The sequence below is a fragment of the Phyllobates terribilis genome, unplaced genomic scaffold (assembly GCF_046119375.1).
Source record: "Phyllobates terribilis strain yellow unplaced genomic scaffold, ASM4611937v1 Scaffold_5__5_contigs__length_657084704, whole genome shotgun sequence".
Classification (NCBI taxonomy): Eukaryota; Metazoa; Chordata; class Amphibia; order Anura; family Dendrobatidae; genus Phyllobates; species Phyllobates terribilis.
The window spans coordinates 32,083,690-32,110,556 of record NW_027362765.1 but is presented as its reverse complement, the minus strand read 5'-3'; the positions used below and the strand labels follow the sequence as shown (position 1 = coordinate 32,110,556).

The 26,867-nt window shown below is 46.0% G+C and overlaps 1 protein-coding gene across 2 annotated transcripts; it reads left to right on the top strand.

The window, feature by feature from the left end:
• Positions 1-26,342, top strand: LOC141271849 (uncharacterized). Of its 2 annotated transcripts, XM_073682041.1 has the most exons (7): positions 1-139; positions 9,382-9,526; positions 9,656-9,775; positions 9,862-9,985; positions 10,069-10,166; positions 10,365-10,455; positions 19,427-26,342. In XM_073682041.1, the coding sequence occupies exons 1-7, from the start codon at positions 114-116 to the stop codon at positions 20,191-20,193; spliced, it is 1,371 nt and encodes a 456-aa protein (XP_073538142.1). In that variant the 5' UTR covers positions 1-113; the 3' UTR covers positions 20,194-26,342. The 2 variants fall into 2 exon arrangements, with proteins under 2 accessions (XP_073538142.1, XP_073538143.1); XM_073682042.1 differs by lacking the exon at positions 9,382-9,526 and having other exon boundaries at positions 62-139.
• Positions 26,343-26,867: the final 525 nt, after the last annotated feature.

Here is a 26,867-nt window from a genome sequence, read left to right as displayed (position 1 = left end):
TGACAACCAGCACAGCAGAGTCCTGCATCCACTGAGGCCCCTGATCATGTGACCCCTGACTCCTCCCCTCCTGTGACCTCATCACAGCTCCTGTGCGCACAGAACAGCCATATATGTGGTGGCGGCTCTGCAGGTGGAGGTATGTGGAGAGACCCCATTACTGGGCGCATTAACCCCTTCAGTGCTGAGACTGTTTCGGAGTTTTCCTGTTGCTACTTTCTATGACTCCTGACGTTTTGCTCCTCTTCCTCTGATAGATACGACCCAGCTATGGAGGACGGGACACATGGAAGCCCGTCTTCCTCCCATAGTACATTAACCCTTTCTTGCCCCCACACAGTATAATGTTCCCGCCTCAGACGGACACGTCAGGCTCCGCACTGTATCTTTTGGCCACGCCCCTGACCACACCCCTTTGCCCCCATTTCCCATCTCTTTCTCCCCGGCAGGAGGAGTTGTCAGAGGGGCGGATGCAGTGAGGGGCATTCAGCAGATGCCGGGGTCAGCAGGGTGCAGGGAGAGGTCAGGGCCGTCCCTCTGGATCCAGGACGGGTTATTTCTGATCATTCATAGTTGTCCGCACTGTATCTTTTGGCCACGCCCCTGACCACACCCCTTTGCCCCCATTTCCCATCTCTTTCTCCCTGGCAGGAGGAGTTGTCAGAGGTGCGGATGCAGTGAGGGGCATTCAGCAGACGCCGGGGACAGCATGGTGCAGGGAGAGATCAGGGCCGTCCCTCTGGATCCAGGACGGGTTATTTCTGATCATTCATAGTTGTCCGCATTGTATCTTTTGGCCACGCCCCTGACCACACCCCTTTGCCCCCCATTTTCCATCTCTTTCTCCCCGGCAGGAGGAGTTGTCAGAGGGGCGGATGCAGTGAGGGGCATTCAGCAGATGCCGGGGTCAGCAGGGTGCAGGGAGAGGTCAGGGCCGTCCCTCTGGATCCAGGACGGGTTATTTCTGATCATTCATAGTTGTCCGCACTGTATCTTTTGGCCACGCCCCTGACCACACCCCTTTGCCCCCATTTCCCATCTCTTTCTCCCTGGCAGGAGGAGTTGTCAGAGGGGCGGATGCAGTGAGGGGCATTCAGCAGATGCCGGGGTCAGCAGGGTGCAGGGAGAGATCAGGGCCGTCCCTCTGGATCCAGGACGGGTTATTTCTGATCATTCATAGTTGTCCGCACTGTATCTTTTGGCCACGCCCCTGACCACACCCCTTTGCCCCCATTTCCCATCTCTTTCTCCCCGGCAGGAGGAGTTGTCAGAGGGGCGGATGCAGTGAGGGACATTCAGCAGAGGCCGGGGACAGCAGGGTGCAGGGAGAGGTCAGGGCCGTCCCTCTGGATCCAGGACGGGTTATTTCTGATCATTCATAGTTGTCCGCACTGTATCTTTTGGCCATGCCCCTGACCACACCCCTTTGCCCCCATTTCCCATCTCTTTCTCCCTGGCAGGAGGAGTTGTCAGAGGGGCGGATGCAGTGAGGGACATTCAGTAGACGCTGGGGACAGCAGGGTGCAGGGAGAGGTCAGGGCCGTCCCTCTGGATCCAGGACGGGTTATTTCTGATCATTCATAGTTGGAGCCGCCAGAACCTTCTCCTTTATATGGAGCTTCACTCTACAGCTCCGGCTTCTCTGCAAGACAATTTGCCAATCACATCTGTAAGGCCGTGTTCACATGTGGCGTAAATGCTGCAGGTTTTCTGCAGGTGATCACACCAAACTACACAGTAACAATCTTCTCGGGTTATTGCATTTTTACTGCATTTCTTTATGTGTTTTCTCCATTATTTGATGAGCTTTGGCGCAGATTTGAAGCAGCGTTATTAATACATTTTTTTATATCGCAGAAAAGCTTTAATTCTGCAACTAAAAAAGTCCCAGTGTTTAACATATTTATTTACTGGCTCCTTATACAAGTCTATAGTGGAAAAAAATACTAAAACCGCACAATTCAGCAGCACCTTTAGTTGCAAAGTGGTCAGAAGTTTCCATGAAATCACATCCACTTTGTTTGGACAGGTAAATGCAGATTTTCTGTGTAAAACAGCATATGATGTTCCCACAGTCCCGCCATCCCTCCACACAGTATAATGTTCCCATACTACCGGCATCCCCCCACATATAATGTTCCCACCGTACTGCCACTCCCCTACACACAGTATAATGTTCCCACAGTACCGCCATCCCCCCCACACAGTATAATGTTACCACAGTACCACCATCCCCCACACACAGTATAATGTTCCCATAGTACCGCCATCCCCCCACACACAGTATAATGTTCCCACAGTACTGCCATCCCCCACACACAGTATAATGTTCCCACAGTACCGCCATCCCCCACGCAGTATAATGTTCCCACAGTACCACCATCCCCCACACACAGTATAATGTTCCCACAGTACCGCCATCCCCCCCACACAGTATAATGTTACCACATTACCACCATCCCCCACACACAGTATAATGTTCCCACAGTGCCGCCATCCCCCCCACACAGTATAATGTTACCACAGTGCCGCCATCCCCCCCACACAGTATAATGTTACCACAGTACCACCATCCCCCACACACAGTATAATGTTCCCATAGTACCGCCATCCCCCCACACACAGTATAATGCCCCACAGTACCGCCATCTCCCACACACAGTATAATGTTCCCACACTACCGCCACTCCCCTACACACAGTATAATGTTCCCACAGTACTGCCATCTCCCCACACACAGTATAATGTTCCCACAGTACCGCCATCTCCCACACACAGTATAATGTTCCCACACTACCGCCATCCCCCACACACAGTATAATGTTCCCACAGTACCGCCATCCCTCCACACACAGTATAATGCCCCACAGTACCGGCATCTCCCCACATACAATATAATGTTCCCACCGTACTGCCACTCCCCTACACACAATATAATGTTCCCACAGTCCCGCCATCCCTCCACACAGTATAATGTTCCCATACTACCGGCATCCCCCCATATACAATATAATGTTCCCACAGTACTGCGATCCCCCCCACACACAGTATAATGTTTCCACAGTCCCGCCATCCCTCCACACAGTATAATGTTCCCATACTACCGGCATCCCCCCACATACAATATAATGTTCCCACCGTACTGCCACTCCCCTACACACAGTATAATGTTCCCACAGTGCCGCCATCCCCCCCACACAGTATAATGTTACCACAGTACCACCATCCCCCACATACAGTATAATGTTCCCATAGTACCGCCATCCCCCCACACACAGTATAATGTTCCCACAGTACTGCCATCCCCCACACACAGTATAATGTTCCCACAGTACCGCCATCCCCCACACAGTATAATGTTCCCACAGTACCGCCATCCCCCACACACAGTATAATGTTCCCACAGTACCGCCATCCCCCCCACACAGTATAATGTTACCACAGTACCACCATCCCCCACACACAGTATAATGTTCCCATAGTACCGCCATCCCCCCACACACAGTATAATGCCCCACAGTACCGCCATCTCCCACACACAGTATAATGTTCCCACACTACCGCCACTCCCCTACACACAGTATAATGTTCCCACAGTACTGCCATCTCCCCACACACAGTATAATGTTCCCACAGTACCGCCATCCCCCCCCCCACACAGTATAATGTTCCCACAGTACTGCCATCCCCCCACACACAGTATAATATTCCCACAGTACCGCCATCTCCCACACACAGTATAATGTTCCCACACTACCGCCATCCCCCCACACACAGTATAATGTTCCCACAGTACCGCCATCCCTCCACACACAGTATAATGTTCCCACAGTACAGCCATCCCCCCACACACAGTATAATGTTCCCACAGTACAGCCATCCCTCCACACACAGTATAATGCCCCACAGTACCGGCATCTCCCCACATACAATATAATGTTCCCACCGTACTGCCATCCCCTACACACAGTATAATGTTCCCACAGTACCGCCATCCCCCCACACACAGTATAATGTTCCCACAGTACAGCCATCCCCCCTACACACAGTATAATGTTCCCACAGTACCTGCACCCCGCCCCCACACACAGTATCATGTTCCCACAGTACCGCCATCCCCCCACACACAGTATAATGTTCCCACAGTACTGCCATCCCCCCACACACAGTATAATGCCCCACAGTACAGCCATCCCCCCCACATACAATATAATGTTCCCACCGTACTGCCAATCCCCCCACACACAGTATAATGCCCCACAGTAACGGCATCTCCCCACATACAATATAATGTTACCACAGTACTGCCACTCCCCTACACACAGTATAATGTTCCCACAGTACCGCCACCCCCCCACACACAGTATAATGTTCCCCAGTACAGCCATCCCCCCACACACAGTGTAATGTTCCCACAGTACCGCCATCCCCCCACACACAGTATAATGTTCCCCAGTACAGCCATCCCCCCACACACAGTATAATGTTCCCACAGTACCGCCATCCCCCGACACACAGTATAATGTTCCCCAGTACAGCCATCCCCCCACACACAGTATAATGTTCCCACAGTACCGCCATCCCCCCACACACAGTATAATGTTCCCCAGTACAGCCATCTCCCCCACACACATAATGTTCCCACAGTACCGCCATCCCCCACACACAGTGTAATGTTCCCACAGTACCGCCATCCCCCACACACAGTGTAATGTTCCCACAGTACCGCCATCCCCCACACACAGTGTAATGTTCCCACAGTACCGCCATCCCCCCACACACAGTATAATGTTCCCACAGTACCGCCATCCCCCCACACACAGTATAATGTTCCCACAGTACCGCCATCCCCCACACACAGTATAATGTTACCCCAGTACAGCCATCCCCCCCACACACAGTATAATGTTCCCACAGTACCGCCATCACCCCCCACACAGTATAATGTTCCCACAGTACCGCCACTCCCCTACACACAGTATAATGTTCCCACAGTACAGCCATCCCCCGACACACAGTATAATGTTCCCCAGTACAGCCATCCCCCCACACACAGTATAATGTTCCCACAGTACCGCCATCCCCCCACACACAGTATAATGTTCCCCAGTACAGCCATCCCCCCCACACACATAATGTTCCGACAGTACCGCCATCCCCCACACACAGTGTAATGTTCCCACAGTACCGCCATCCCCCACACAGTGTAATGTTCCCACAGTACCGCCATCCCCCACACACAGTGTAATGTTCCCACAGTACCGCCATCCCCCCACACACAGTATAATGTTCCCACAGTACCGCCATCCCCCCACACACAGTATAATGTTCCCACAGTACCGCCATCCCCCCACACACAGTATAATGTTACCCCAGTACAGCCATCCTCCCCACACACAGTATAATGTTACCCCAGTACAGCCATCCCCCCCACACACAGTATAATGTTCCCCCAGTACAGCCATCCCCCCCACACACAGTATAATGTTCCCACAGTACCGCCATCACCCCCCACACAGTATAATGTTCCCACAGTACCGCCACTCCCCTACACACAGTATAATGTTCCCACACTAGTGCCACCCCCCCTACTACAGTTCCTACACACAGTATAATGTTCCCACACTAGTGCCACCCCCCCTACTACAGTTTATATAAGACTCCATGTCATATTTTCTACCTGTATGTAAATCAGAGAAACTTGGACCCACAGCGACATATTTGCACATACAGCTTCTATTTTCACCACATTTATACATACCGACATATTTCAGCCAGGTGGGACTTTGTACTTTATTATCCAAAAATAAGCTGGGTAACAACATATTGCGTAAATCCTGACCTTTCCTTGAAACCACCCTACAACCTGCTTCCAATATATTAGACAATTTGTCATCCTGATATAATATGGGTAAATTTTTGAGAAAAATCCGTTTAATGTTATAAAAATGATCACTATATGGCGTAGAAAAAGTTAATGACGATTTTGCCTTTTTGAAACTACGTTTTCCTCTTGTTCACTACAATTGCGTCTAGCTCTAATGAACTCACCCACTGGTAAATTTTTTCTAGCATGTTTTGGGTGGCTGCTTTCAGCTCTCAAGAGGGAATTGCCACTGAGGGGCTTGCGGTAAAGTTTGGAAGTAATTTTCCCTGTACTCACACAACCAGTCAATACGACATCCAAAAACAGAGTGGACTCCTTGTGAATCTCCATAGTGAATTTTAAATTATAGTTGTTATCCTCCAGATAATTTAAAAATTCTGTAACAGGTGGTGCGGGAGACCCTGACGACAGACCCCATATGAGGATCATGTCATCAATGAATCTCCCGCACCACCAAATATTATTCCTATATGGACAACATTCACTGAAAATATATTCTTCCTCCCATCTTTTCATATAAACATTGGCCAGTGAAGGGGAAAACTTAGAGCCCATCGGACAACCGCAAAGCTGTAAGTAAAATTTATCATTGAAGATGAAAAAATTACTCTTCAAAAGAAATTCCAAACTCAATAACAAAAATTCCTTGACACCATCAGTAAAAACGTCAATTTCATTCAAAAAGTATTGCACAACCCTCAATGCCTTATCGTGAGGTATTGAGGAATACAACTGGACAACATCACATGTTATCCAATTACAGTCCTCATGCCAAGACATATGATTAATGGCCTGGTGATCCCTCTAATAAGACACGTAATCTGGAATCCACCCACCCCAAAAGTCTCTCATGGAGGGAAAGTACACCCGCCACGATTGGCCTCAGGGGAGGCGGAAACACAGACTTGTGTGTCTTAGGGAAGGCATTAAAAATAGGGATTACTGGCTCATCAGGAGAAAAAAAATCCCTCATCTTGGAATCAATAGCTCCAAGAGCTACTTCTTCCTCCAGTAGCTTGTTGAGTTTCAATATAAAAAATTTTGTGGAATCAGAGACTAGGGGGCGGTAGGTGGTGGAATCGGATAATATGTCTTCTACCAGTTTTTTATATAGTCCTGAATCCAGAATCACCACCGACCCCCCCCCCCCCCCCTCCCCCCTTGTCTGAAGGTCTGATGACAATGTTAGGATTAGCCCTTAGGGAAATTATTGCTTCCCTTTCTTTTCTGGAAAGATTATTTAATACTCTCAATTTTCCATTATCCAAAAGATTATTTAAATCTCTTTCCATTGCTGCTTGAAAGGAATCCATGGCTGGTATCCTCACCGCAATGTGATAATAATTTTCATTGGATGTAGTAAAATTGGATATTTCCAAATAATTTCTAAATTTCATACATTTTTTGATCTCAACATTATTTTCTAAATGATGTAATTCCTTGATGCACATGATCTCCTGTAACCCCATATGTAATGGATAACAGTCGGGCAATATAGGAGGGACACAATCATAATCTGTAGAGACCTGAAGGATGTTTTTATCATAAAAATGTCTTTTAACTGCTAAATTTCTTGTGAACTTGTTTACATCCTTCAATGTTTTAAATAGATCAGCATTTTTATTAGGTACAAAATTTAAACCTTTCTCCAAAACTTTAAGTTCATGTTCAGAAAAAATACAAGCAGATAAATTGTGAACAGAAACTATATCTACGTTATTTATTTCCTGTATTTCTGTTTTCCTCCTTCTCCGTGAGCGCCGCTTCGGCCTTTGTTGCAGTTTTTTGAAACAGTAGATGTGGAGGCATATCTGGTATTATATGCTCTAAAAGAGCCATTTTCATCCTGACCAGAAACTGACACATCTGATTCATCTGTGCTTGCTGATGAGACAGGTGAAGAAAAACTCACGTTACGGTTGCTCACTTGTCCAGGTGGATTTCTTAAAATGGATTTTATAGTGCCTGTCCCCTGGGCCGTGGGGTACCCAGAGCCGGGCCTGTAGATGCTGGGGGTTGTAGTCACCTTGACGGTGACCCGGTCCGCGACCCAGGTGGTCAATCCAAGGGTAGTAGATGTATATAAGTTATATAATGTCCGGCTACGCCACCTGTGGAGTGCTTTTAATAGAGACCGCCGCTGCAGAACAGTCCTCTGAAGCCGGTGGTATAGCAGCCAAGGTGGTATAACTCCCCACAGGAAGAGTTAGCTTCAGGGCAGCATGTGTGGATGATGGTGGTTGTGCTGGGTGTCACGGTGCAGAAATAACCACAGAGTCCGTATAGTGCAGTCCCAGGGTCTTTACTGGTAGCAATTAGACAGGCCTGGACTGGAGTACTGGCTAGAGATAAGAGTCTGGTCAGTCTGGGAGCAAGCATAGAGTCCTCCTGGGCAGGTGGAGTTGTAGGCCTGCCGTGCTCACTATTCTCTTTGGCCATTCTGCTTATAGCTGTGTTGTAGCCCACGTCCCTGAGTGTAACGTGCGGTGCTCACCCGTATGGCTGGCAGCTTGGGCCTTGTGGATGCCTCGCTCCTCCGTAGTGGTACTGGTCCCTCGGTGCTGCTGAGCCTCCGGGCGTCTGATTGGGCCAGGAGACCTGCAATCTCCCGCCCTGCGCTATCTGCTGCTGGGCCTGAAGGATCCCACAGCCTCGGACTCCGGTGTCCGGTTCTTTGTGAATTCTGGCTAGGACGAGCTATCTCCAGCTCCAGTCCCTAGCTCCTCTCTCTTCAATGTCCTAATCCCAACTCCTGCACTGACTAAACTAACCCCGCCTCCAGATCCAGTTGCCAAGGGGAGGAGCTCCCCTTGCTGGCCTGGAGCCAGGAAAGTGTTGCATGTATAGTGTACCTGACCAGGAAACCCCTGCTTGCCTCCAGACATGGCATTACCTCTTTTAAGGGAGGCAATACCACTGTGGCAACCAGACCCTCTGGGGTGCCACACCTGATATCGTGGAATTTTTAGGAGTTTTAGGTGTGCTAGCGGTAGATGAAAAACAAGTCTTTCCAGGAGTATGATGTTTCCATACATAGACAGAACCACTCTCATAGTCTTTTAGATCTCGTTTGTACTTGGAACTATTTAAATCAATGATAGTCTTTTCAAGTTATGCTGCTGGACTGCTAGCTTCCTAAGCTTGCCGCTACCTCCTCTGTGGGGGCCCGCCAGAAGCAGGGGGCCACTGGTTGAGGTAGTCGGCCTTGGAAGTCCCAAAGTCGCGGCTCTTATATCCCAGGCAGGCGGAGGAGGAATGGTGAGACTGTGTAATGTTGTACCATCTTGGGTATTTGATGGGACTGTTCTATGTGCTTATTGTCCGCTTTGTGGTTCAATAAAGTATTGCCACGCTGTTTTACCCTCACCCTATGTTGTCTGAGTAGCGTTATGCCCACGGAAGACCCCGTGTCTTCACACATATGTTTCCCTCTTATTATATAAATATGTGGGGACCTTTATGATGTTACATCGGTTCATCTTCCCCCTATTTAGGTCCCTTTTGATATTGGATCCTTTCAGTGGAGATCTTCTATATAAGAAAATTTTTCTGATTTACGTATCAAGGATGAATAGGGACAAGATGGTGGAGAGGATATTACACCTCACCCTAGAGATCCTCTTCCGGCTTACTGGAGAGGTGAGAGATTCTGATGATGTCACATTACATCATTCTTATCTATGGGAATAACAGATGGACAGAACTGGAGAGGTGAGGACTCTGGAAACACCTGTAGTGAGATTTATTAATGTGTCTCTCTATAACCAGGATTATACAGTAGTGAAGAAGATCACTAGTGAGCGCTGTCACCCCTTGAAACGTAAGGACATCAATGACCAGAAGATCCTAGACCTCACTTACGAGATGATTGAGCTGCTGACTGGAGAGGTGACACTGCTGGGAATGCTGGTGGCACAATATACAGTAACGCTATGAAGGGATCGGGGAGATGACGATATCATTGTATGTGTCAGGTTCCTATAAGGTGTCAGGATGTCGCTGTCTATTTCTCCATGGAGGAGTGGGAGTATTTAGAAGGACACAAAGATCTGTACAAGGACATCATGATGGAGGTTCCCCAGCCCCTCACACCACCAGGTAATAGACAGGACTAAATACACATGGCCTATAATTATCTGTATGTAAAGAATGAATTCAGTCCCTGTATATGTTTCCTCCAGATCTATTTAGTAAGAGGACAACACCAGAGAGATGTCCCCATCCTCTTCTTCCAGAGGACTGTAAGCAAGAAGATCCCAATGTTCCTCAGGATCATCAGGTAGATGGAGAGAAGGTGGCATGAGATCTCCCCTATGATGTGTAGATGGCTATGAACGTCTTGTGTTCAGTCTTGTTTTATCCACCAGTATTATATGTTTTATACTTGTGTAATGAGAACGGTGGAGATGGCAGGATTAGAGCTGATCACAGATGTGACTTCTCCATCTGTCTGTGACTTTTACAATATTTGTTTCAGGATGAAAATCTGATCCATATTAATACTACAGAGACATATGTGAGAGGTGATGAGTGGTGTGAAGAGGAGAGTGCTACAGATAACAGACCAGGTGAGTAGAAACCACTAAATGCAGATAGGACACAGATTATTCTCAGGGACCAGCTGTGGCTGATTTATCAATGGTGAAGTCCAGACATATCACAATCATGTGATTACCATTTTGCCTCTAGACCACAATATTCTCCTCTACATGAAACTGTTCAAATTACTTTGGGCATTGAAAGCCCTTCTTCTATAGAGCTTACAATCTGGAGGATCCACCTACCCCCTTTAATTAGAAGATGCTGACTCTTACCTGCCTAGATCTGTAAACTACAAAGCCAAATGGCAGCATAGGTAGAATGTACTGACAAGTTAGAAAATCACTTGAAGAAAAATATTACAGTGGGCCTCTAAGAGAAAGCTGAGGGTAATGATGCTGTTGACTTCCTAGAATCCGGATATCATATAGGATGAATCTACCTTCTCTTCTGTGGTGCTGAATGTGCTCCTATGGTCCTACAAGACCAGGTCCAGTCTTTCTGACCAAACTTCGCAATTATGATCGACATGAAATGTGCAGTGAGGGCCAAGTGTGAATTTCTCTACAATAATAACAGAGTTTCCCTTTATCCTGACTTTTCAATGTCTTTTAATACTGACTAACCTCAAAGAGGATTGCGATAAACCATGTAAAAAACATTACACCTGTGCCATGATATATCTCTAAGCTGTGCGAGGCTGATGGCTGTAATATACATTTTTTCACGTCTGCAGGAGATGTTGGCATGGCTCAAGTCATGGTTTCATGGCATCACTCCATATCATAAATTCCATTTTGTTTTCGATCCTAAGGAATTCAGATTACTGCACAATCGCTCCTGAAATGAGGAACACTAATACCTTCTCTACTTTTTTAATCAGGACTCATAGGAGCTCCAATGGTCCGTCATAAATGAGTGCAACTCCGGTTTCGTGTTCGAACATACGTTCTTGTTGGGGATGTAACATGTATTTTTGTTCTGTTTGTCTTTTTTCTACAGGTTCATTCTGTGTATGTGTGATTGCGGTGTCATTGGCCTGCCTCACTTATGTGAGTCTGCAACTTCCTTATAGTCTTCAAAAGAGGTCTCCATCAGTTCTGTACTATTTTAAAAAGTTATTTTTAAATGTCTAATACTTTTTTGAGAAACTAATCTGACAGAAATTATTAGCCCCTACGATAGTTTAGATGACCAAGAGCTACCGAGTCTAATACTCTAATTACTCCAGAGAGGTTTCCCCACTAGTTACTCATTTTTTACTGATGAAGACTGTTGAGTTTGATCATTTCCATAGATGTGTTATTGTGTATAGTCATAGTTTTTGACTACAGTAATTAGGAGCTGCTAATTTTTTGCTCCTAACCAGGCCCTATTTTACAAATCTGACATGTGTCACTTTATGTGGTGATAATGTTTCTTCTGATTCCAGTGATTCTGAAATATATTTTTCTGTGACACATTGTACTTTGTTTCTGGTAATGTTCGGTCCATATATTTTGTGTTTATTTTTAGAAATACCTGAAAATTGAAAATAATTTAGAAAGATTTGTAATTTTCAAACTTTAAATTTGTATGCTCCTTAATCAGATAGTGATACCAGATAATAACATTTACCGTATTTCTACTTTAGGTCGGCAGCATTTTTCCAACATCCCTTTTTATTTTTTGAACATCCTTTTTGTTTTTTTTTCAATGGAAATGTACAATTACATTTACAAAGCCTATTTTTGGGTAACAAATAACTTTTGAAATTACTTTGATTGGCCTAGACATTATAAAGTTGCACTTTTCATAGTATCGAAAATCACATTCAGGAATTAACACAAAGTAAAAAGCAAAAATTAGTTTTTTTTTTTCACTAAAATATTGATATAGCCTCAATTTTTTAATTTTCACAAAAAGTAATAGGACAAACTGGACCTTAAAGGGAATTTGTCACCACTTTGGAGTTATCAGACCTCTACTATGGACATACAGGGTATAGAAAAGTAAATCTATACATGCCTATATGCAGGGTCGGACTGGGGTGCCTAGGGCCCACCAGGGGAACTGACTCTAGGGGCCCACACTACAGCCCACCATAAACGGTTTTATTACTTGTTAAGCTTTTCTATAATGCACTATAGTTACATGATTGGCCGCGCTGTGGAGCACCAAGCGGCAGGACTTTGTTCAAACAGTCATTCCGTACTGCCAGAGTCCCTTTAATGGTAACTTGTCACCTTGAAAAACGCTATTTATCTGCAGATATAGGGGTAATCTGCAGGTAAATAGGGTTTAAAGCCTGGCTAGACGGCTTATTGGAAAAGCGTTGGCTACACGGAGAAAATTACATTTTATTCTCCCTGTCGCCACTCGCTTCCTGTCATAGGATCGGTGCAAGGAGGGAGACATTACAGTCACCGCGAACTACAAAGTGAGCGTGCTGCAATAATGTCCGGCACCTTGATTGTGACACTTCCATGGAGCCCAACCTCACACTGAGCTTCATTGAATGACTAACATGGCAGCAGCACCTGGCAACTAGTGCTGAGCGAGTGTGGTCGGATAAGGTGTGATCCCAGCATGCTCGGCTGTTGTCTGAGTATCTTGTAGTGCTCTGCTAATATGCTCGAGTCCCCGGGGTAGCATGTTTTGCGGCGGTAGACAGATGCAACACATGCATGAATTGCCTGTTTGTTAGGTAATCCCTGCATGTGTTGCTTCTGTCTACCGCCGCAAAACATGCTACCCCGGGGACTCGAGCATATTAGCAGAGCACTACAAGATACTCGGATAACACCCGAACATGCTGGGATCACACCTTATCCGACCACGCTCGCTCAGCACTAGTTGCCAGGTGCTGCTGCCATGTTAGTCATTCAATGAAGCTCAGCCTGAGGTTGGGCTCCATGGAAGTGTCACAATCAAGGTGCTGGACGTTATTGCAGCACGCTCACTTTGTAGTTCGCGGTGACTGTAATGTCTCTTATCCGACCACGCTCACTCAGCACTACTGGCAACCCATCAGCAACCTGCAACTGCATCACAGGGGGCTGAAGGGAACAGGTGACTGCATGCACCGGCCATTGTGCTATCTAAATGCCGCTGTCAGTGATTGAGAAGGGCACTTAAATACTCAAAACAGCAGCAATCAAGGCGAGCTCTGATCACTGCTGTTACAGGCAGACGCTGGCTATGTAACACAGCCGACATCTGCCCGGTATAGAGCAGGCTCAGCTCCTGAACCCGCTCCATACAAGCACATCCCAATGGTGACAGTTATGACAAGGTTAGCAAATTTCACTTGTCTGTTCCTAAATGTGGAAAGACAAATGGAATTCCCTAACACATGTGACAGATACCTAATAGATTTAGTAAAGGTGCCTCAAGCATATGAATGTTATTACACACCACAATGTACAGTTACATACACGCATCTTACAAAAATACATATTATTCAAGATACGCGGACGCACACAAACACATCAGTACATGAATACATCATCTGAACCACCATCATTTGTAATGTCAGGTCAGACCCATATATCTTTGTATCGCATAAACCTACAACTGCCAGTATGTAATTAACAATAGAGATACTGGGAGTTGTTATCAGTCATCATCAGCCTGCGGACCATACAGGAACCACAGTACCGATGAGACACAGGCAGGATCAGAAATGAACATTTACATCCAGGTATCTTACCTGAGACGTCTTCTCTGATTAGAGTCGTTCTCTTTCTTTTCGTCTCCATCTTGTCCAGACCCCTTGATGACTTTTCTCATCCACAGCTCGTCTCTGCAGACTTCCATCTTCTCCGGTATTCTGCAGCACATCCCGACACGATGCCCTTAAAGATAGCAGAGTTATTATAATGCTCCTGAATAAAAATATCTACACTGAGCCCCTGAATAAACCTAACTCTTACAATGCTCCCTGCACAAAACATGACATACACTCTACCCCTCTTATGGTACCTGCTCTCCACACTGTCCTCTCCTTACCATACTGGGCCCCCTCTTCACACTGTCCTCTCACACTGTCTCCCCCTGATACTGCCCAGTCTCTATACTGTGCCCCTTCATCACACTCCTCCTCCTCAGCATACTGTTCCCTCCTTGCTGTGCCCTCACACTGTTTCCCCCATATTACCGCATCTCTATACCTTCCCCCACACTACCTAGTCTCTGTGCTGTGTCACCTCACACTTTTCTCCCTCCATACTGTCTCCTCACACTATTCCCCTACTCTCCATACTGTTTCCTCATACATCCCCATTCTGTTCCCGCACCCATTCCCACCCCTCCCCTAGTTCACCATACTCTTTCTTCACACATCTCCCCATTATGTCTCCTAAAGTTTCTCTCCCATCTCTCCCCAAATATAATAAATCTTCGGAAGAGCACACAAACATGCAGAAGCACCCTTACACACACACGAAAACAAGCGCACACAGACACATACTAAAGGCTCCTTCACACCTCAGTATGTGCGGTGACAGTTTCCACACGTACCAGAGACATTGGTACAAGCAGACCCATTCAAATGAATGTGCACATGTCAGTGTATGTCCACTTTCCACAGACAGACCATGTGGTGTCCGTGGGCAAAACACGCTGACATGTCTGTTTTTTACCTGCTGCACCTCCTGCAAAACGTCAAGCACACTGATGACAGTTAGCGCTGTTCCTAAGCACCGGGTGCTGAGCGCTGCCCTCATCATAGATCCCTGCCGGCGCTGCAATCAGCAGCAGCAGGGTCAATGATGAGCGTAATAGTCTACTCCCGCCGTGTCCAACTGTAAAAATAGGAATAAAATAAAAAAATCCTTATACTCACCTCTCCTAAGTGTCACCCGCTGTAATCCGTGCGAGCGCTCACGCCGAGGAGAATAACTCCTGCAGCGAGTGGACCCCGAAGCTGCGCTCAACAAGCGGTGCCCTGTCAATCACTGAGCGCAGCTCTGGGGCCCGCTTGCTGCAGGAGTCATTCTCCTCGGCGTGAGCACTCGCACGGATTACAGCAGGTGACACTTAGGAGAGGTGAGTATAATGATCTTTTTATTTTATTCCTATTTTTACAGTTTGACACGGCGGGAGTAGACTACTACTCTCATCATTCACCCTGCTGCTGATCGCAGCATTAGCAGTGATCTATGATGAGGGCAGCGCTCAGCACCCGGCTCTTGGGAACAGCGCTAACTGTACACTGATTCCCAAGCGTCGGTATGTGTCACACGGATGACACACAGGTGGACACGGATATCTCCAGTACCGTAAATATCAGGACATGTGAAAGAGCCCTAATATACACACGCAGATACACATACTCACAGAAATGGGGACAAGTACACACACAGGCAAGCACACACAGAAATGCACTCGCAGTCATGCACAGACACACTCAGACAATCACACACAAAAATGCAGACACGCAGGGAAGCACGCACACACGTGTGAAGACATATATACACACGTAGACATGCAGGCACTCAAATACATACACACACACACATGCAGGCATATACACACCACACACACATGCAGGCATAAACACACCACACACACATGCAGGCATATACACACACTACACACACATATGTAGGTATATATATATACACACACACAGGCATATACACACACACAGGCATATATACACACACATGCAGGCAGCATATACACACAAATTCATCAAATTCATACAAACACCCACAAATATTACACAACCTGTACAGTACAGACGCGCTCCTAAGGCGGGAGACTGCAGTGCAGGGCGCGATGTGACGTCACTTTTAGCAGACGTGCGGCCCTGTCTGCTGAGTGTGACAATGAAGTGTGGCTCCTCTGCTCTTCGGCTCTCCTGCTCCCAGGCCCCTCCCGCTATTGTCCTGGGCATCGCGGCGGTGAGAGTGCGTGCGCGCCCTTAAAGGGCCCGCGACCACTTTTTTTTTATTTTTTTTAAATTCTCCTCTGTCTTCTCTGCAGGGGGCCCGGGGCCCACCGGGAACTTTCCCGGTACCCCGCCAGGCCAGTCCAAGCCTGCCTGTATGGCCCATAGTAGAGGTTTGATTGCAGAGAAAAGCGCTTTAATCAGTTCTATTTTGTACAGACTTGGCGTCCGGGGGACGCCAAGCAATCCTCACCTTTGTGCTTATTATTCCCCCAAATCCCCGCCTATATGCTTAATTATCATATCCCCCCCCCCCTCACCTGCACGTCACAGGGCCCTGTGACAGACCCTGTGATGTGCACTGTGCTCCCTGACTTCCCGGGCGTGCGCAAAGTTCCGCTCACATAGAACGCTCTTTGCTCCATCCCGGCCCCGTCCCTCTGTGCACTGCTCTGCAGGGTTCTATTGCGCAGGCGCCGGGGAGTCACTGTCACTTCCCTGGCGCCTGTGCAATAGAATCCTGCAGCACAGTGCACAGGCAGATGGGGCCGGGATGAAGCAAAGTGTGCTCTATGTGAGCAGCGCTTTGCGCATGCCCGGGAATTCAGGGAGCACAGTGCACGTCACAGGGTCTGTCACAGGGCCCTGTGACGTGCAGGGGAGGGGGGGATATGATAATTAAGCACATAGGCGGGGATTTGGGGGAATAATAAGCACATAGGCGGGGATTACTTGGCGTCCCCCGGATGCCCAGCCTGTACGGCATAGAATTGATTAAAGAGCTTTTCTCTGCAATCAAACCTCTACTATGGGCCATACAGGTATGTATAGATTTACTTTTCTATACCTTGTATGCCCATAGTAGAGGTCTGATAACTCCAAAGTGGTGACAGATTCCCTTTAAAAATATTTTTACAACTTCTCCTAAATTTTACAAAACCCTATGTACGGTTGTACACTACTGTCTGGGCACAAGGCAGGGTTCAGAAAGAAAGGAACGCCATTTAGCTATTGGAACACACATTTTACTGGAATAGTTTGGAGGCACAATGTAACGAGGGCATTCTTCATGGTCACCTGACAGCTCAAAAGATGGCTACTACAAACTTGGCGCTATCTACTCCTCTGAGTACAGAGGACTGAACCAGAGGAGAACAAGACTATATCTGGCAGCTTCCGGAAATATGCTTCGAGCTTTAGTAGGGTGTGGAGCTTTCCAATTACATAGGGCTGTGGAGTCGGTAAGCCAAATCTCTGACACCGACTCCGACTCCCTCATACATGGCTCATGTTTAAGTGATAAATTTACTGTAGCACAGATTCATCTCAGCTAAAAGTCTAGAACCTTAGATCAGGAATAGGACAGACATTTATAGGACATTTCATAACTTTCTTATGAAAAAATATTCCCCACAAACAGCATTGAACTACTGTACCCAATTTATTATATATTTTAGGAGTTGGAGTCAATCCATTTTATACCGACTCCACCAAAATGGACACCGACTCTGACTCCACAGCCCTGCAATTACTTGAAGCAGGGAGCTGATTATTCCAGCTGGACAGCACACACACCCATACTGCCAGACTGGATGGTAGTACTGGTCCTGGCCACCCTATTCATAGTGGCTGCACAGAGAGTGTGCCACCGAAAGGTTCTGGTTCCAATTAGTGATGCCTGAACGTGCTCGGATGTTAACCGAGTACCTTCGGCATGCTCAAGAATTAGGTTCGAGTCTTCGCAACTGCATGTCTTGCGCCTATTAGACAGCTGCAACACATGCAAGGATTGCCTATTTTTTAGGCAATCCCTGCATGTGTTGCGGCTGTCGAATAGCCGCGAGACATACAGCCTCAGCGACTCAAACCTATTTTTCGACCATGCCGGAGATACTCTGTCAGCACCCGAGCTTGCTCGGATAACCCCTTATCTGAGCACATTTGCGCATCACTAGTTCCAATATTTCCTCTATTGCCAGTGCTACCTGCAGAATGAAGAAGGTCACTCCTGGAGACTGAAGCAGTTGTAGGAGCAGATCCCATAGGAGATGTGACACACAATTTGCAGAAGCCCTGATGTGACAGATTGGCAGAAAACAAAAGCAGTAGAAAACCCCATGAAGAAACTCTATTTTGGAAATTATAACCTTTAGTGTTGAGCGAGTATGTTCTGTTCCGAGTATGCTCGGGCCGAGCTCCGAGTATTTATAGCTGCTTGGTGATATGCTTGAATCCCTCCCGTGTGCATGATTTGCAACTGTTTGGCAGCTTTATTACATGTGAGGAATGTGTAAGAAATAGACATTCCTCACATGTAATAAAACTGTCAAACAGTCGCAAATCATGCACACGGGAGCGATTCAAACATATCACCGAGCAGCTGTAAATAATCGGAGCTCGGCCCGAGCATACTCGGCGAAAGGGTTAATAGAACATACTCGCTCAACACTAATAACCTTCATTGAATTCATATATAGGAGCAGTGACTATTTTGACTCTACAGGCACTTTCTGGAATTCAGCACGCAGTGGGTGTTGCAGAGTGAAAACTGCACATTTCCCATTTTATTGCCCAAAACATAGTGGCCAGATTGTGTTCCAGGAGACACGCACATCATAAATTGTTAAGTGGATTCTTCTCACGTCAGCAACACCAAATACATAGGTGCTAAATGAGGTTTGGGAACACTGTGAGCATCAGATATGAGGGAGCGATTTGACTTTGGGTGAGTGGATTTTGCTGGATTGGTTTATGGAAGCCATGTTGCTTTTCAAGAGCCTTTGTGTCACTAGTAATGTGGAAACCTCTGTTTTTCCACTCACAGATGATGGACCTGAGTGGGGGCTTGTTTTTTGCAGGATGAGTAGTAGTTTACATTGGCAGAATTTTTTTTGATGACTTTTTATTCCATATTTAGAAGGCAGAATGAACAAACAGTTGAACACCACGCTCTACTGGTTCATGCTATGAGGTTTTCTATTAGACTGTGAACTGTCATTGTCTTAGTGAATAATTAAATTTTACTGCATAACCTGTCATTTCTGCCAACCTATTGAGTGAAAATGTTCAAAGATATAAATTTCAATTTTTTTTTCTTTTTATATAATTGGTTTTATTCTTGACAGGTGATAGTGACAGGAGATCAGAGGGACAACAAACTTCTTCAATTTTTATATCAGGTGCCCTTGAGATCACACAGGATGCAATTGAAGTGAATGTCATTACTCCAGATATACCATCATCCCTTCACAGCAAAGATCTGTCATCTGATCCTATGAAACAGGTCCTATCTTCTGATTCATTACCTACTACTAAGGAAAATCCAAGTCACAAAAGAAGAATTAAACAACAAATTGCACTTAAAGCAAAGAAGCCAATTACACATTCAGAATATGGAAATAGTTTTTCCCTCAAAACGTCTTTTGTTAAACATCAAAATATTCACACAGAAGAGAATGGATTTTCTTGTTCCAAGTGTGGGAGATTTTTTAACTGGAAATCACATCTTGTTATACATGAGAGAATTCACACTGGAGAAAAGCCACATTCATGTTCAGAATGTGGAAAATGTTTTGCAGAGAAATCAAATCTTATTGCACATCAGAGAACTCACACTGGAGAGAAGCCATATTCATGTTCAGAATGTGGGAAATATTTTAACCGGAAATCGGATCTTGTTAGTCACTGGAGAATTCATACTGGGGAAAAGCCACATTTTTGTTCAGAATGTGGAAAATATTTTGCAGAGAAATCAAATCTGATCGCACATCAAAGAACTCACACAGGTGAGAAAATATATTCATGTTCAGAGTGTGGGAAATCTTTTAACCGAAAATGGTACCTTCTTAAACATCAAAAATCCCACACAGGGATAAGCCATTATCATACCTAGAATGTGAAAAATGAATTACTGGAAAATACTATTTTGTTGACTGTAAAAAGTAATGAAAACAACGAGAAATTATATATTTTATTGGACTATAATACTATAATACACCTGCAGGAAGGTGAACCTAAGCCCTAGTCTCGAGTCTTTTGCAGTCTCTAACAGGTTTTCCTCCAGGATTGCCTTGTATTTAGCTCCATCCATCTTTCCATCAAATCTAACCTGCTTACCTGTTCCTGCTGAAGAAAAACATTCCCACAGCATGATGCTGCCACCACCATGTGTCACAGTGGGGATTGTGTTTTCAGGGTGATATGCAGTGTTAGTTTACCGCAACACGTTTTGCATTTAGCTCAATATGTTCTACTTGGCCTCATCTAAATAGAGCACCTTATTCCACATGCTCACTGTGCCCCCTACATGGCTTTTTGCAACCTGCAAACGGGACTTCTCATGGCTTGCTTTCAAAAAAATCTTTCTTTTTTCACCATAAAGGCCAGGTTTGTGAATTATACAACTAACAGTTGTCCAGTAGACAGATTATTCCACCTGAGCTGTGGATCTCTGCAGCTCTTCCATTCTGACCATGGGCCTCTTGGCTGCTTCTCTAACTAGTGCTCTCTTTGCTTCGGATGTCAGTTTATGTGGATGGCCATGGCTTAGTAGGTTTGCAGTTCTACCATACTCCTTCCATTTTTGGATAACTGATTGAACAGTACTCTGTGAGATGTTCAAAGCTTTGGCTATTTTTTATTAACCTAATCCTGCTTTACTCTTTTACACAAGTTTATCCCTGAACTGTCTTAAGTATTCCTTGGTTTTCATGATGCTATTGAATCCCTTATGTTATCAAACAAACCTCTGAGGCCTTCACAGAACAGCTGTAGTTATATTAAGAATAAATTACACACAGGTAGACTCAGTTTATTAATTATGTGACTTCTGGAGGCAATTGGTCACTTGGGATTTATCCAGGGTGCAAGGCATCGGCTTTCACACCAGCATGGTAATGAGGCAGTGACCCACGTAAGTTCAACTTAAATGTCTTTATTTGCCAACTTACAAAATAAATTCAAAACTTTATCATCTGACTCACAGCCGGAACGTCCATATCTAGTCCATTGCCGTGGGCACCTGCACCACCGTATAAATCTTGGGTGCTGTAATAGCTTTGCTCAAGGCTCTGTTCTGTGTTCAATCTTACACAGCCAGGCATACACAGAACCTCCAGCTCTGCTTCACAAGAATCCAAACTGACACGCCCAAAGCTTAAATGTGAATCGTGGCCATGGGCCAGTTGCAAGACCCACAACCTTCCTACAGGTTTAAAATAAAAACCCATATCCGATTTTCCTTAATCTGACTTGGACAAATAACTTGACCCAATCCACACTTACTTTTATTTTGTGTTGTAACCACAGCTGTGGCTGGGATTACAGCACTCTCTAGCGGGTTCATTATGTTTCAAGACACATCCCGGGGCACACGTAACGACCCTCGTATATGACTCCCATCTCTGCCTCACATACCCCCCCCCCCTGTTCATACTTGAGAGGTTGAACACCTGTTACCATGCAGGGTATCCGCATTTCCTTTTCACTTCCCAGCTCTATGTTCCACCATGAAACTAAAATTCTTTAATGGCAAAAAACATCTAGTGAAAATAGCACTCCTGTTCTTGGCATTTCTAATCCAGACCAAGAATGAATGGTCCATTACAAGATAGAACTGTCGCCTCAGCAAGTAATAGCGTGGGACTCCAAGGCCCACTTCATGGCCAAGCACGCCTTCTCCACTAAGCTATAATTTCTCTCTGCCAGGGTAAGTTCCAGGTGACTGGATGTTGTTGTTCGTGCACCTCCTGTAACAGAACCGCTCCTAGGCCTACTTCAGAGGCAATCGTTTGAATGATAAAACTGTTTATAAAATTGGGGCTGGTGAGGACGGGCTGTCCGCACAATGCCAACTTCATGGATGGGAATGCTTCCTCCGTCTGAGGGTTCCACTGAACCATGACTGACTTTCTTCCCTTCAAATGATCGGTCAAAGGTGCCGATCTTCCCGCAAAATTAGGTATGAATCGTCTGTAATACCTGATAATGCAGAGGAATGCTCTTACCTGTTTTGTAGTAAGAGGCCGGGACCAGTTTTGAATGGCTTGAATTTTATTTGGGGTTTGGTGATGGCCAATCATGTACCCCAAGTAATGGGTTTCTCTTCGAGACCTATTGCACATTTTTTTAGGCTGTCAAGCCCGTGGCTCTGAGCGAATCCACTACTGCTTGCATCTAGCACAAGTGGGTACGCCAGTCATTACTATAGATGATAATATCATCCAAGTATGCCAATGCATACTTCTGATGGGGCTCTAAAACTATGTCCATCAGCCTCTGAAAAGTGGATGGGCCCCCATGTAACCCAAAAGGCAAGCCGACATAGTGATAGAGACCCTCTGGTGTTATGAAGGCGGCCTTTTCCTTTGCCGACTCTGTCAGAGTAACCTGCCAGTAAATCTTGGTCAGATTGAGCATCGTGAAGTACTGGATGTGTCCAAGTCTCTCGATTAGCTCATCCACCCGGGGCTTTGGTTAAATTTTGACACTTCATTCAACTTCTGAAAATTGTTACAAAACCGTAACGATTTGTCGGGCTTTGGAATCAGTACAATGGGACTAGCGCATTCACTCCTGGACCCCTCAATGACTCCTATCTGGAGCATTTTTTCAACCTCCTCCACTATGGCCTGCCTCCAACACACGGTACGGTTTCATTCGTACCCTTACCTGAGACTTGGTGACAATGTCATGTTGGATCTCAGATGGATGTACAGCCGGGCAGTTTCAAGAATATTTCCGTATTCCTCTGCACCAATTTCCGAGCCTCCCGTCTCTGCTGTTTAGAGAAAGCGTCACATGCCTTAACCTCATTTCAGGCCTCTTCCCGTTCCGGTGTCGAAGGGTCCAAAGTAGAGTCGCGTTTGCAACCATACATTCCCGGTCTTTCCATGCCTTGAACAAATTTACATGATATAGTTGTTCGGGTTTCCTCTGCCTGGGCTAATATACCCTGAAATTCACCTCACCCACCTTTTCCCAGACTTCATATGGCCTTTGCCACTTGGCCATGAACTTTCTTTCTGCGGTGGGCACCAAAACCAATGCCTGATCCACTTTTCTAAAGGACATGACTGTGGCCTTTCTATTGAACGCTCAGCTCTGCGCTGCCTGGGCATCCATAAAATGTTCCTTTACAATAGGCATCACAGCTGCGATCCTTCCTGCATACTCGTTGCTATGTCACGCTTTTATGGGGAGTAGGCTTCTGTTCCCATGTCTTTGTGGCGATGTCCATCAGGCCCCTGTGATGTCTGCCGTATAATAGTTCAAACAGAAAGAACCCCTTTGAGGACTGCGGTACCTCCCAGATGGCAAACATTAAATTAGGCAGCAACATATCCCAATCCTTCCCATTTTTGGAGACTATTTGAGCGTTTTGTTAAATCTCTCCGCCAGACTGTCTGTGGGTGAAACACCGACTTGTGCAATTGTTTGATCTGGAGCAGCTTATACAATTCCTTTGTCACCTTGGACATAAAAGTAGTCTCCTTATCCGTAAGGACCTCCTTACGTAGCCCAAGGTGGCAAAACATGGCAAACTGCTCCCGGGCAATAAGTTTCACCAAGGTATGACGAAGCGGAATTGCCTCCGGGTAACGAGTAGCATAATCTACTACCACTAATATGTGTTGGTTGCCACAGGCTGACGGACCCACCAGATCCATGGCAATCTGCTCAAAAGGTACCTCTAAAATAGGCAGAGGAACTAGTGGACTACAGAAATTTGCTGCGGTTGTGGTCAGCTGACACTCTGGGCAAGATACCCAAAACCTTTGTACCTTTTTAACCCCTCGATAGCTAGCCAGCATGTGTTTGTGGGACATCTCAAGCACCGCCCGGCAGTAACATTGGGGCACTACCAGCTGTTCTACTTATTTGTCCCGGATTTTGTCAACTCTGTATAGCAACTCCTGGTTGATCACCATACAAGGAAAAACCGCCTCTGCCCCACGTTGCTGGGCCACACCATTTATCGTTATCCCCTGTATCCGTGCCCGGGCCAGTGTGGGATCCTGGAGCTGAGTTGTCCCAAAAATCCTCAGGTTTATTCCAGCTCTTGGATTGATGGAGTCTCTTCCACCTCTACTGCCAAGACCTCTAGGGGAAAACTATTGGGATTACACTCTTTCCCTATGAAGGTGATCCTTATGGCTGGTATCTCTCACTCGGGATCTTCGGGTTTTGCGCCCGGACAGACTTTTACCTTGTGAGGGTTAGCTTTGCTCTATCATAGGGACTAGAACAGGGGCAAGTCGCTTCCCAAAATAGTCCCATAAGGAAGGGTCTTACTCTTTACTAGTCCCACTACATGTTTAATCTCCACACACGGGGTAGTAAGGGTAACCTCCACCGTCGGATACTCTTGGAGTTCCCCATGTTTACAGATGACCCCGATATTCTCTCCAGTGGGTTTTTCCCAGGGGATCAATGACCCATGGACAAGTGTCAGTAGGCTCCCTGATTCCAAGAGAGCCTTCCCCCATTGAAGCGCACAAGGCACAGATGGGGATCACTAGCTGTAACGATGGTGTCTGCAGTGCAGACGGTCTGGGCATACATCGATAGCCGGTGAGCAAACCCGCAGTCCATGGGTTGAGCAGTCAGGAGCAGTTGGCAGCCACATGTCTTGTCCATTGGCACCACCAGCACCTGATAGCAGTTGCACCGCTGGTCCATGAGACTGGTTTAGGGGATACTGGGCTCCTGCTACCCTCATTCCAGGAAACCCCCTCAGTATGTACTCGGTTTTTACTAACCCCAGCAGAGGATCATGTCCCTTTTCCAGGGTCCATAGGCTTGAAGGGGTCGGCGTGATATCCGCAGCGGGGCAGAATCCCATACCAAGTCCTGGGTGGCCACGTAATGTTCGATCAGGCTAACCACCTGATCTAGGTTACCTGGGTCCATTTTTTTATTAGATGCAGTAAGTTATATTCCTGAGACCTAGCAGGTCGGGCCTCCGCTAAGGTCCAATGGTATACTCGCTGAGCCCACAGTACATGTTGATCCCCATCTGGGCAAGGATCTCACCTTTGAGTCTTACGTAGTCCCGAGCGTCTTCACGTCTGAGGTTGAAATATGCTTTCTGGCCATTTCCGATCAAGAACAGGTCACCACTTCAGCCCACTGGTCGGTTGACAAATTCTCCCGCTCCGCTGTTCTTTCGAACACGGTAAGGGAGGCTTCCAAGTCGTCCTCTGGACTCCTCTTCCTCAGCGCTGACCTGACTTTGTTCCAGGCCTCAGGAAAGACCGGGGTCGTTGTTGGGGGTGTCTGTCTTAGGGCTGCAATCTGTTGACGTATCAGGCAGTTAGTCTGCTGCTGTTGTGCATTAGAGAGGACCAATTGCTTTAGTAGTTCCTCCATCTTGTTTGCAGGTCTGAGTTGTAGCATTGCAGTCTTTATCACAGATATGCAGTTTTCTTTGGGGTATGCCTCAATTCACATTGCCCACATTCTCCACCATATGTAAGGCAGTGAGAAACATGAAATCATGAGAAAATAATATTATTCAAAAAATAATCCCCGTCTCCCCTCCCTCTTTTCTCTCTTCTTGATTGTTTAAAAAATATTTTTTTTAATAATATTATTTTCTCATGTTTTATTCCTCTTCCCTTCTCACCCCCCTTTTTTTCCCCTTCCCTCACTTTTTGTTCTTCTTTCTTTTCCTTTGCTTTGATATTTTAATATCTCTATGGTGTTTTTTCCATTTCTGACATACACGACCTCCGGACATGTGACCGCTGTTTGTAGTTAGGTGAACTGATCACCATGGTATCGATATAGCTTTGTCTGTGATCGGGCGGTATCTGCTCATGCGCGGTATAATGAGGCATGTGACCACTAAGGGAAGATGCAAGGAGATCCAGGACAATATCAGCGTGCATACCGTTACCTCACATTCGGGGATCTTCTGGATTGGCGGACTTGTTGCCATAACAACAAAGATACGGAAGCATTATGAGAAAACTGTGATGTATCATTTGCTTCATTATATCTGGGATCTGCAATCTATATGTTTATGAATTGCCTTGATGTACAGTTAGGTCCATATATATTTGGACAGAGACAACATTTTTCTAATTTTGGTTCTAGACATTACCACAATAAATTTTAAACAAAACAATTCAGATGAAGTTGAAGTTCAGACTTTCAGCTTTCATTTGAGGGTATCCACATTAAATTTGGATGAAGGGTTTAGGAGTTTCAGCTCCTTAACATGTGCCACCCTGTTTTTAAAGGGACCAAAAGTAATTAGACAGATTATATAATTGTAAATAAAATGTTCATTTCTAGTACTTGGTTGAAAACCCTTTGTTGGCAATGACTGCCTGAAGTCTTGAACTCATGGACATCACCAGACGCTGTGTTTCCTCCTTTTTGATGCTCTGCCAGGCCTTAACTGCCGTGGTTTTCAGTTGCTGCTTGTTTGTGGGCCTTTCTGTCTGAAGTTTAGTCTTTAACAAGTGAAATGCATGCTCAATTGGGTTGAGATCAGGTGACTGACTTGGCCATTCAAGAATATTCCACTTCTTTGCTTTAATAAACTCCTGGGTTGCTTTG

Excerpts from the sequence above, each read along its gene's own strand:
- LOC141271849 (XM_073682041.1), top strand. The coding sequence starts at position 114 with ATGTGGTGGCGGCTCTGCAGGTGGAG. Across the intron at positions 10,167-10,364 it reads ATGTTCCTCAGGATCATCAG|GATGAAAATCTGATCCATAT; the intron begins GTAGATGGAGAG and ends TATTTGTTTCAG. Across the intron at positions 10,456-19,426 it reads TGCTACAGATAACAGACCAG|GTGATAGTGACAGGAGATCA; the intron begins GTGAGTAGAAAC and ends TATTCTTGACAG.